This window comes from Staurois parvus, unplaced genomic scaffold (genome assembly GCF_062004578.1).
Source record: "Staurois parvus isolate SC_StPar_1 unplaced genomic scaffold, SC_StPar_1.0 ptg000951l, whole genome shotgun sequence".
NCBI classification, from domain to species: domain Eukaryota; kingdom Metazoa; phylum Chordata; class Amphibia; order Anura; family Ranidae; genus Staurois; species Staurois parvus.
Window position 1 is genome coordinate 150001 of NW_028318747.1, and position 12732 is coordinate 162732.

The window sequence follows — 12732 nt, forward strand, 5'->3', positions numbered from 1 at the left end:
TGAATACTCTGGGTGGCACTAAGAGGCTGTATTTAGGCATTGTGCAACCACAAAGCTGAACCCAACTAAAGGGGGAGATGTCAGGGGGACTCTGCTGCCCAAATGTGGGCTTACAATTTCAAATTTTGTATTACTTAACAACTGCTGAGATAAGATACACTATGTTAACAAACCTTTTTGGACATCTGACCATCACACATACATGAACTTGTTGGACATCCAATTCCGTGAACTGGCCAACAATATGGAGTTGGCCCCCATTTTATGGCTATAACAACTATAACATTTAGTAGTGTGTCTGTGGGAATTTTACACCTTTAGTCAAAAGAGCATTTTGTGAGGTCAAGCTTTGAAGTTGGATGAGAAGCTTACGATTGGGGTTCCAATTTGTCCCAATAGTGTTCAGTAGGGTTGAGGTCAGGGTTCTGAGCAGGCCACTCAAGATGCTCTGCACCAAACTTGTCAAACCTTGTTTTTATGGAACTGGCCACCTTTTGTGATGTCAGGTACTGATATTTGATGAGAAGCCTGTCAAGGTCCTACCTTTTCCCAGAGGTTGTGCTGCTCCATGTGCTGGCATCCATCTTGGGTTTCTGCAAAGAGCATGGTGGGAGTCTTTTATGCCTTCAGGCCTCTGAGGTCCATCCCCCAGAGGGGTGTGGTTGATTACATATAAGTCTGTTGTCTGCACATGCCCTTTGCATTCATGTCTTGTGTGTTAGTGTTGCAACACCTCTGTGTATACTCTTGTGACTCTCCTGGAATCTGACTCGGCTTGTGACTAGACCATTCTCTGCGTTTTCCTTTGATCTGACCTCCCGTTGCTGAACCCGGCCTGTGACCTGTGATTCTTGTCTACTGTTCTGTACCGTTTGTCCCGTTGTTGTCGACCCGGCCTGCCCGACTACGCTATTGTCTGATCTGATTCCTACCAGCTACACGCCATTGGCGGTGGCCATTACCACAGCTGGGGTGTCTTGGGGGCCGCGACCTGGTTCCTGGCTGCGTCAAGTCCATCCCCACCATCAGGGGCCCTGGTGAAAGGCAGCCTGGGACTTAGACTCCGCGCCCTGAGGGACTCCGGTCTGTGGGTGGTGGTTGTCGTCAGTCAGTGCGTGACCCTGCCTCTAGGCCTGCCTGTCCGTTCCACAGCTCCTGCCCTGACAAAGCCCTGGCTTGCAAATGGGGATGCAATTAATCCCAAAGGTGTTCAGTAGCATTGAAGTCAAAGCTCTGTGTGAGACAATCATGATCCTCTACACCCAACTGGTCAAACTATGCCTTTATGGACCTGGCCACCATTTGTGAGGTCAGGTACTGATGTTGGATGAGAATACCTGACTTGCAGTTGGGGTTCCAATTCATACCAAAAGTGTTCAGCAGGGTTGAAGTCAGAGCTCTGAGCAGGCCACTTAAGATTCTCCAAACCAAATTGGTCAAACCGTGTCTTTATGGAGCTGGCCACCATTTGTGATGTCAGGCACTGATGTTGGATGAGAAGACCTGGCTTTCAATTGGGGTTCCACTTCGTCCCAAAGGTGTTCAGTAGGGCTGAGGCCCGGAATGTGTGCAGGCCACTCAAGTTCCTCCACACCAAACTGGTCTTTATGGATGAGAAGACCTGGCTTGCAATTGGAGTTCCACTTCATCCCAAAGGTGTTCAGTAGGGCTGAGTGTGTGCAGGCCACTCGAGTTCCTCCACACCAAACTGGTCTTTATGGAGCTGGCCACCATTTGTGAGGTCAGGTACTGATGTTGGATGAGAAAACCTGGCTTGCAATTGGGGTTCCACTTCGTCCCAAATGTGTTCAGTAGGGCTGAGGTCCAGAATGTGTGCAGGCGACTCGAGTTCCTCCACACCAAACTGGTCTTTATGGAGCTGGCCACCATTTGTGAGGTCAGGTACTGATGTTGGATGAGAAGATATGGTTTGCAGTTGGGCTCCAATTCATTCCAAAGATATTCAGTAGGGCAGAGGTTAGGACACACAAGTTCCTCCATACCATACTGGTCAAACCATCTCTTTGTGGGGCTGACTTTGTGTATAGGGGCACAAAGCTTTAGGATATAGCTAAATTGCCTATGTATGCTGTAGCATTTACAATACCTGTCACTGGAAACACCACATACTTTGGTCATATATGTAGGTTTGATGGTCAGATGTCCACAAGCTCTTGGTCACATAGTGTATCAGCCATTTTGAAAAAAATATTGTTTTTAATGAGTCAGCTGACATATATAGTAGGCTTCAATTATGAGAGAAAGAAGTAACATATAACCACTCAGAGAATGAGTATGTAATGAGGAAATATGTCATTGAAATGTATGCATCGGAACAAGGTTTTTTCTGTTGATGATATTATATAGATCAGCTTTTTTTTACGGGTGTATACAAAGTAATTGATAAGACTCTGTATTTCCTTTGAATGGCAAATGAGGATAAGAACCGCCTTTTGTGTATTTGGAATACCGTGGCATGACAAATCTGGCGTAGTTGGCAGGATTACAGGTAACAAATGACAGTATGTGTTTGTTGAACAGAGATGGTTCTTCAGAAAAAAAACAGCAGATGAGGGTTTATCAAGGTTTAAGAAAACAAGAGGATCTCTGATGAATGGGTTTTGGATACAAATTACCTCATCTATCATGCAAAGGGCAAGATTGTACATAGAGCTTTGGAGAAGCCAGAACAGTCTATTTGTCAATCACAGTTCAGGATTAGTTATGAGCTACATCTTGTTCTCTGCAGCAAATGATGAATGGGGTAATTTACTACAGAGCTGAATACCCAATACCTCCTCGCTTGCTGCACTTCAGTTGTTAATTGCTGCCTTTTCTCTAAGGTAAACACAATAACCGAGCACCTACCACAGGGTTTTTTTTTTTCCTATGCTATAATGTTTTTTCCTATGCTATATAATGTATGGGGCCATAAGCAGTGAGATTTTGATCAACAACTATACTATATGGTCAATGTGGACACCTGACCACTACATCTGTGTGAGATTGTTGGATATCTCATTCAAAACCATGGGCATTATGAAGGAGTTGCACCCCCCCCTCCTCTTGTGGCTACAACTGCCTCCACTCTTCTGGGAAGCTTTTCCACAGGATTTTGTAGTGTGTCTGTGGAAATGTGAGCCCATTCAGCCAAAAGAGCATTTGTGGGGTCAGATGCAGATGTTGGATGAGAAGACCTAGCTTGCCTTTGGAATTCCAATTCAACCCTAAGGTGCTCAGAAGGGTTGAGGTCAGGGTCTGTGCAGGACACTAAAATTCCTACGCTCGAAACTCATCCTTTCAGGTCTTTATGGAGCTGGTCACCATTAATGAGGTCAAGTACTGATGTTGGATGAGAAGACCTAGCTTGCCTTTGGAATTCCAATTCAACCCTAAGGTGTTCAGAGGGGTAGAGGTCAGGGGTCTGTGAAGGACACTGAAGTTCCTCCACACCAAACTCATCCTATCAGGTCTTTATGGAGTTGGTCATAATTAATGAGGTCACAAACTGATGTTTGATTAGAAGACCTAGCTTGCCTTTGGCATTCCAATTCAATTCTAAGGTGCTCAGAAGGGTTGAGGTCAGGGTCTGTGCAAGACACTAAAATTCTTCCGCTCGAAACTCATCCTTTCAGGTCTTTATGGAGCTGGTCACCATTAATGAGGTCAACTACTGATGTTGGATGAGAAGACCTAGCTTGCCTTTGGAATTCCAATTCAGCCCTAAGGTGTTCAGAAGGGTATAGGTCAGGGGTCTGTGAAGGACACTGAAGTTCCTCCACACCAAACTCATCCTATCAGGTCTTTTTGGAGTTGGTCACCATTAATGAGGTCACAAACTGATGCTGGATTAGAAGACCTAGCTTGCTTTTGGCATTCCAATTCAATCCTAAGGTGCTCAGAAGGGTTGAGGTCAGGGGTCTGTGCAAGACACTCAAATTCCTCCACTCCAAACTCATCCTATCAGGTCTTTATGGAGCTGGTCACCATTAATGAGGTCAAGTACTGACGTTGGATAAGAAGACTTAGTTTGCAACAAACTTTCCAATTCATACCAAAGGTATTTAATAGGGATGAGGGCAAGGCTCTGTGCAGGCAACTTAGCTTCCCTCACAACAAACTGGTCAAACCATGTCCTTTTGGAGAAGGCATGAACACAAAAGCTTAGATAAGATGAAACAGAAAAGGGCCTTCACTAAACTGTTACCACAAGGTTGGAAGGGTTCAGTTGTCTGAATTGGGCCAGAAAGTCACATAACTGGAAGTACTGGGCATTACCTACAGCGGTCATTGAAGAACATGGGAGAACAAAGTAAATGTAAGTATGCAGGGGAGGGAAAGGGGACTTAAGCAAACTTTTTGCTTTGACCTGAATGAGCTAAACGAAGGATTACTATAAAGAAAGGTTGCACCAGTGTGGTGATAGTAGCAACTCAGTAAGACCTGCAGGAACGCATTAGGAACCAGAACCTTTTTTAGGGAGCACCCTTGATTAGTATTATTACAGCTCTTGAAGGATAGCAAGAGAAATGAAAAGCATGAGAGGCAGTATTTGCAAACTTGCTTGATATGATGAACATAGGAGTAGAAGCATTTTTAAATGGCACTTACTAGTTTTTTTACTGCCCCCCTTTGGCTTTAAAGATAGGCATAGCAAGATGACAGACCCTTTGTTTCAAAGCAAGATTCATATGTGTAGGTTGGCTGTATTATGTTTTAGTTTGAAAATATTTCTAATACTGTAACTAAGTGACTGAAACTTCCCTTTCCTATAGGGCTGTCAAATCAATGCAGTGAAGCGAATTTCATAAAACATTTGTAAGAGTTTTGCTTTGTTTGTCAACATAAAGCATGGTAACAAGCTCCCCAGGGGATGGATTTTGAGAGCTCATTAGCATTTTGCTTATGGCAACTAATCAAACGCAGCAAAGAAACATCAGGACCAGATATTTTGAATCGTTTATCTTTGTCAAACCCGTTGCTAATTGTATGTAGGCAATGACACTAAGGACCCTATGATTGTTGCCATTTGGTCATGGCCAACACGTCTACCTCTGCTTTGGAGAAAACTTTAGTGAACCAATTTTGTTCATACCTGCTAGTCGTCTTTGTGAACCATGGTGTCTCTGTTATAGAAGGCACAGCCTCATCCAGAAGAGGGTAGGATTTGATGAAGGAGAGGGTCTCATCCGGGAACTCACTGGAGGCCCTATAGGACGCAGCACTGCCAAACCCCGCACAGCAACCTGGCCTAGGGGAGGAAGAGAGGGGCTCAGTCTTATGCATGGACCTCCACAGCTCTGAATGTGATGACATTAGGCAGCCTTTTACCTGGGCATGGGAACCTTTTCTTCTGGAATCGGGGTCCAAGCCAACTCGGTAGTCTTTTGCTCTTTAAACTTTCCATTGAAGACTTTCTCGATGTCGTCCATGTAGAAGGCACAGACTCCTGAGCCAGTGATGCTGGTGAGAAGGAAGGAAGAGCTTAGTCAAAAGTACAACCACCAGAAATTGTCTTATTTATTTATACTGTATCTAATGCCAAATTGTTTCCCTTCTACTTTGGATCGAGTGCTGAAACAATTTATAAGAGATTTTACCTCACTTTCTGGAAGTAAATGGAAGCTTTTTCAAGGTGAGGTAAATTCCCTATTACACATTTGTTAGTGGAACAAGCTTTCCCATTCTCTTTTTTTAATAAAATGGATACTTACTACAAAATAAATACGTCTATTGAAACATTGAACAAAGTGCTTAATAATACACTATATGGACAAAGTGTGAAGACCCTCCTCTAAATGATAGAGTTCAGGTGTTTTCAGTAACGGGTTTTATTCATATAGAATACAGATTCACATCCAACCTTGTAGCAACAGCTTGGGGGAGGCCTGTTTCTGTTCCAGCAAAACTGTGCCCTTATGCACAAAGCCAACTCTATAAGGAGATGGTTTGATGAGTTTGGTGTGAAGGAGCTCAAGTGGCCTGCACAGAGCCCTGACCTCAACCCTACTGAATACCTTTGGGATGAGATGGAATGCCAATTATGAGCCGGGTCTTCTTATCCAACATCAGTATCTGTCCTCAACCCCACTAAACACCTTTGAGATGAGTTTGAATGCCAATTATGAGCCAGGTTTTCTCATCCTAAATTAGCAGCTGACCTAAAAAACCCTCCTAGATACATTTCGTTTTCGTCTCCTTCTGTAATCAGGGGAGCAGTGATTGCTTGGACTGGTCTGTTTAGGACTTCACAGGCTGAGAGTTTGATTGTTTCCTCCTGCCTCTAGATGATGTATCTGGAGCTTAGGGAGGGAGATTTCAAAAGGCCAGTCTGAATATTGAGCAGGGCCTATCCAGTCCTGAGGAGGTGTACCATGATGGTGATTGGAATGCTGTTAAATAGTCTGGAGCCCTGGGGAGATTGTCCTTTTCCCTGCTGAGAAAATGAATTTGTGAGCTGAAGAGAGGGAGGTTGCTTGCTCCTGGTGCCCTTTGGACTGGATGCTGGACTACTCCACAAGAGGCTGTGCCTACAGACTGATCCTATTCCAGGACACTGTGAACAAAGCCTCTTCTTTTGCACCTCTATTCATGGTCCCCATCTCTGAATAAATAGACTGTTCCACTCTACCTTTATCTGCTCAAAAATATAGACTGTTTAAGTCTACCTTTATCGGTGCTAAAACCTACTTCATGGTTCTCAACCATGAGACTACAGACTCTTCCAGTCTACTTGTTGCTTGTGTGCTTTTACTGAGCAAAAAGTGTCCTCTGCTAACAATACCTAATGTTTTGGAGTATCCAATGCCCCACTGTCCTCCGGTTTTCAAGTTCTACCAGCAAGTAAACTTCAAAAAGAACACCCCTAGACTGTTTCATGAGCTGGAGTAAGTGGAGTGTTGCTGTGTGCCTGGCTGTCCCTGCACTAATTTGGGAAAAAACATGTAAATCTACAGTGGCCCCTTCAGGGATAGCACTAAATGTCCTTTTGGCTGAATGGACACAAGTTCCCACAGACATCCTCCAAAATCCTGTAGGAAGTCTTCTCAGAAGAGTGAAGACTGTTATACCAACAAAGAGGGGCCAACACCATGGCCATGGTTTTGGAATGGGATGTCCACCAAGCTCACCTAGGTGTGATGCTCAGATGTCCACAAGCATTTGGCCTAATGGTACAGTTTCCTTTTAGAGTACTTTTAATATGTACTTGTCTTGTTTTCTCTGAGACGCAAGTGCATGTTCCTGTAGGAAGTCTTCTCAGAAGAGTGGAAACTGTTATACCAGCAAAAAGGGGCCAACACCATGGCCATGGTTTTGGAATGGGATGTCCACCAAGCTCACCTCGGTGTGATGCTCAGATATCCACAAACATTTAGCCTAATGGTACAGTTTCCTTTTAGAATACTTTTTCTATGTACTTGTCCTATTTTCTCCGAAACGCAAGTGCATGTTCCTGTAGGAAGTCTTCTCAGAAGAGTGGAGACTGTTATACCAGCAAAAAGGGGCCAACACCATGGCCATGGTTTTGGAATGGGATGTCCACCAAGCTCACCTCGGTGTGATGCTCAGATGTCCACAAACATTTAGCCTAATGGTACAGTTTCCTTTTAGAATACTTTTTCTATGTACTTGTCCTATTTTCTCCGAAACGCAAGTGCATGTTCCTGTAGGAAGTCTTCTCAGAAGAGTGGAAACTGTTATACCAGCAAAAAGGGGCCAACACCATGGCCATGGTTTTGGAATGGGATGTCCACCAAGCTCACCTCGGTGTGATGCTCAGATGTCCACAAACATTTAGCCTAATGGTACAGTTTCCTTTTAGAATACTTTTTCTATGTACTTGTCCTATTTTCTCCGAAACGCAAGTGCATGTTCCTGTAGGAAGTCTTCTCAGAAGAGTGGAGACTGTTATCCCAGCAAAAAGGGGCCAACACCATGGCCATGGTTTTGGAATGGGATGTCCACCAAGCTCACCTAGGTGTGATGCTCAGATGTCCACAAACATTTGGCCTAATGGTACAGTTTCCTTTTAGAATACTTTTTATATGTACTTGTCTTGTTTTCTCCGAAACGCAAGTGCATGTTCTAACAATACTGAGTTTAGTTCTTGCAGTAAAAAGCTTATCCCTCTGGATCCCTTCATTTAATGAGAAGACATTTTTCCAGCCATAAAAACATCGCTACATATGGTTCTACATCTGTCAGCGGACATGTTACCCTCGTCCCAGAAGTCTCTTGGATAAAGTTGGCTTCTTGTGGCTCCTTGTACAGCTAGCGTGTCTTTTTTTCTTCTCAAATACTTTCTCTGATAGTGTGGTAATATATTACCTTCCATTACCTGCGGTTTTCTTTTATAATTTGTGATTTATTTTCTCCTGTCTTTATTACGTTTTTGTCTACCGGCACAGAGACGCTCGTAAATCTCCTCCCGAACTCTCTTAGCCAGTCAATTTCTGTTTCACGGCCCTACTGGGCATCTCCATTGCGGGTTGGCTCGACTTACGTAAAGCACTAATAGTAATGCCTCGTAATATTATTATTTTTTTTTTTTCCCTGAGTCCGTCATATTTTGTCAGGCAATAATTGGCGGTTTCCTTTCCATTAATTTCCCCCTACACTTGTCTGGTTTTTCGAAGGGAATTTCACGGCACATTGGGGAATATCGTTGTACAGATAATAGCAGGCAGGTAGAAGAGGAGGCGAGCGGGAGAGAGGGCAAAGGCTCGGGTGATTAGCATTTAGTTCTGATAAGGCTGCTTCTCATATAATGCAATTTGAGACTCTAGAATAATTAACGAACCAGGATTGCATGTTAATGAATCTAGATTAAGAAGTGAGATACTTGAAATCTTTAATGGACTGTAACGTGACCGTAGACATTGGGAGATTGCTCGTCCAATAAAACCCATCACAATTATTATTGATAATGACAACTAAGTAACAGACGTCCTACATAGGCATTCTTTTACTTTGAAAATCACATGGTATTTTGACCGGTGCTTTTCGGCACAAACATTAACAGCTCTTTTGGGTCCTGGTTGTAAAGAGTCAAATGACCTAAAGGGGTCGGGTACTCTATTGTATCCTAACTAGGGTTGCCACATGTCCACGATTCACCCGGACAGTCCAGGTTTTGAATCATGCGTCTGGGTTTTAGTCCGCCTGAAACCCGAACACATACCGTGTACAGTGGATGGAAAATAGAACTATGCTGAGCTGCTCCACCTCCCAGTTCCGTGCCCCCCCCCCCTCGTCGGCTCCCACTTCCTGGCTCAACCAGTATGGAAAACTAATGGGGCTCTTTAAGGGGCAGGAGGAGCTGATAGAAGGGAACTCTGATTTAATGGGTGGTCTCTAAGGGGGCGTTGATTTAATGGGTGGTCTCTAAGGGGGGCGTTGATCTAACGGTTGGTCTCTAAGGGGGGTCATTGATAAAAGGTGACTCTGATCTAATGGAGCGTGCTAATATAAGGGGACTCTGAGCCAGGGGCAGAAAATACATTGTCCGCCATGTTCTCCCATTTTTCTGGGAGCCATGTGCTACCAATAAGCATGGTGATAGGAGGAGAGAGCAGAGTAACATTGTGCTGCTTCTCTTTTCACTGTCCAGTCGTAGGCGGGGGGCACGTCCGGAGGAAGTGAATTGGATGATTTGGGCCAGGATGTGGGCTTAAAACTTCCTCCACATCAGTGGGTAAAGCCAACACATTTCAGAGGCTTTTGACTCCTCCCTTCATCAGTAAGTAAAGCCCAGGGGCGGACTGACCATTTGGAATCTCGGGCACTGCCCCAGGGCCTGGGGTCAGTAGGGGGCCCCATGAGATACCCCTGGTACCTTTTTCATATGCTTTTTTGAGTTTGGGCAAGGACACAGGGTCCCCATGATCCCCTATTGCCCGGGGGCCCCATGAGTTGTCAGCCCCCCCCTGCTCTGAGCTAATTGGGGTCTCTAAGGGATGGGGGTGCTAATATAAGGGGACTCTGATCTAATGGGGGGTCCCTAAGAGACAGGTGGGCTAATATAAGGGGACTCTGATCTAATGGGGGTGTTTCTAAAGGGGGTGCTAATATAAGGGGACTCTGATCTAAGGGGGGTGTTTCTAAGGGGGGTGCTGATATAAGGTGACCCTGATATAATGGGAGGTCACTAAGGGGGTCCTGATATAAGGTGACCCCGAAATAATGGGTGTGTCTCTAAAGAGGGCCCTGATATAAGGAGACTCTGATGTAATGGGGGTCTCTGGGGGGAGGGGGTGCTAATATATGGTGACTCTGATATAATGGGGGGTCACTAAGGGGGGGGGGGTGCTGATTTAAGGAGACTCTGATCTAATGGTAGGTCTCTAAGGGGGGCCTTGATATAATGGGAATTGATCTAATGAGGGAGTCTCTAAGGGAAGGGGCACTGATATAAAGGCACTCTCATCTAATGGGTCTAATCTAAGGGGGGGGGGGGTGCTGATATAAGGGGACTCTCATATAATGGGGGTCTCTAAGGGGGCACTGATATAAGGGGACACTGATCTAATAGGGGTTTCTAAGGGGGGGCACTAATATAAGGGGGCACTGATCTAATAGGGGATTCTAAGGGGGGCACTAATATAAGGGGACTCTGATCTAATAGGGGATTCTAAGGGGGGCACTAATATAAGGGGACTCTGATCTAATAGGGGATTCTAAGGGGGGCACTAATATAAGGGGACTATGATCTAATAGGGGATTCTAAGGGGCGCACTAATATAAGGGGACTCTGATCTAATAGGGGATTCTAAGGGGGGCACTAGTATAAGGGGACTCTGATCTAATAGGGGATTCTAAGGGGGGCACTAATATAAGGGGACTCTGATCTAATAGGGGATTCTAAGGGGGGCACTAGTATAAGGGGACTCTGATCTAATAGGGGATTCTAAGGGGGGCACTAATATAAGGGGACACTGATCTAATAGGGGTTTCTAAGGGGCGCACTAATATAAGGGGGCACTGATCTAATAGGGGATTCTAAGGGGGGCACTAATATAAGGGGACTCTGATCTAATAGGGGATTCTAAGGGGGGCACTAATATAAGGGGACTCTGATCTAATAGGGGATTCTAAGGGGGGCACTAATATAAGGGGACTATGATCTAATAGGGGATTCTAAGGGGGGCACTAATATAAGGGGACTCTGATCTAATAGGGGATTCTAAGGGGGGCACTAGTATAAGGGGACTCTGATCTAATAGGGGATTCTAAGGGGGGCACTAATATAAGGGGACTCTGATCTAATAGGGGATTCTAAGGGGGGCACTAGTATAAGGGGACTCTGATCTAATAGGGGATTCTAAGGGGGGCACTAATATAAGGGGACACTGATCTAATAGGGGTTTCTAAGGGGGGCACTAATATAAGGGGGCACTGATCTAATAGGGGTTTCTAAGGGGCGCACTAATATAAGGGGACTCTGATCTAATAGGGGTTTCTAAGGGGGGCACTAATATAAGGGGACACTGATCTAATAGGGGTTTCTAAGGGGGGCACTAATATAAGGGGGCACTGATCTAATAGGGGTTTCTAAGGGGGGCACTAATATAAGTGGACTCTGATCTAATGGCTGGTGTCAAAGGGGAGGTGAAAATTTGCCATGCGCTGCTAAAGTGTTCAGGTTTGGCTTGAAGAAATTGTGGCAACCCTAATCTTGACCTTAACCCAACCCCCAACCAATTCTCGACATCAACCCAATTCCTAATCCTAAATCTAAACCGAACCCTTAAAAACAATTGTAGTAATGGCAATTGTATCATACTAATGGAACGTCGATACGTTCTTGCAATGATATCTGCCAGAAACAAACATTTTTTGCACTCTCGGGTTTGAGAAATTGCCGCCAAGAACATTGGGTCCTGTTTCCCCCTTTTGAATTCCGGAAACAATCTTTCTCTTAAATGTTCCACCATGCTATAAGAAATACGCAACAATTGTCTCACGTTTTTTTATTGCCTTAATAAACAGTATCCTTCAATACACTTTCTCAAACTAACCGTGAAGCACTCCACAATCTCAGTGACCTCAATAACTAATGAGTTATAAGTCCTGGTCTTCCCCCCACCCCGTGCCCCCCCCATCCTCTCCATCACTACTAACAACGCCACCATCTCTCCCACCCAACACGCCAAAGTCCTGGGTGTCACCCTGGACTCCTACCTCTCCTTCCTACCCCACATCCAACTGCTATCTAGGTCTTGCAGGCTCCACCTCCGCAACATCTCCAAGATACGCACATTCCTCACCCCAGACACCACCAAACAACTCGTACCCTCCCTCATCATCTCACGCCTGGACTACTGCAACTCCCTTCTCACTGGCCTACCCAAACGAACGCTATCCCCACTCCAGTCGATCCTAAACTCAGCGGCCAGACTCATCCACCTCACCAAGCGCTCCACATCTGTCTCCCCCCTCTGCCAATCCCTTCATTGGCTCCCGATTGCCCAACGCATCAAGTTCAAGCTGCTAACTCTGACCTACAAAGCCATTCACAATGCCGCCCCAAACTACATAACTGACCTGATACCCAAATACTACCCTACCCGTGCCCTACGCTCCTCACAGGACCTCCTACTCTCTAGCTCCCTGGTCTCCTCCTCCCACGCCCGATTGCAGGACTTCTCGAGGACTTCCCCCATCCTCTGGAACTATCTACCCCAATCCATCAGACTGTCACCTACCCTCCTCACCTTCAGGCGCACCCTGAAA

At 45.3% G+C, this 12732-nt stretch overlaps 1 protein-coding gene across 3 annotated transcripts in view; it reads right to left on the reverse strand.

Moving 5' to 3' along the window:
- Positions 1-12732, reverse strand: part of LOC149441740 (semaphorin-6D-like) — a 339406-nt gene that overhangs the window by 51603 nt on the left and 275071 nt on the right. For all 3 annotated transcript variants that reach the window (XM_089656952.1, XM_089656950.1, XM_089656951.1), the window contains 2 exons: positions 5332-5463; positions 5096-5251 (listed from right to left, as the gene is read on the reverse strand). In XM_089656952.1, the coding sequence (XP_089513078.1) occupies positions 5096-5251; positions 5332-5463 (288 nt within the window). The remainder of the gene's footprint in view (positions 1-5095; positions 5252-5331; positions 5464-12732) is intronic.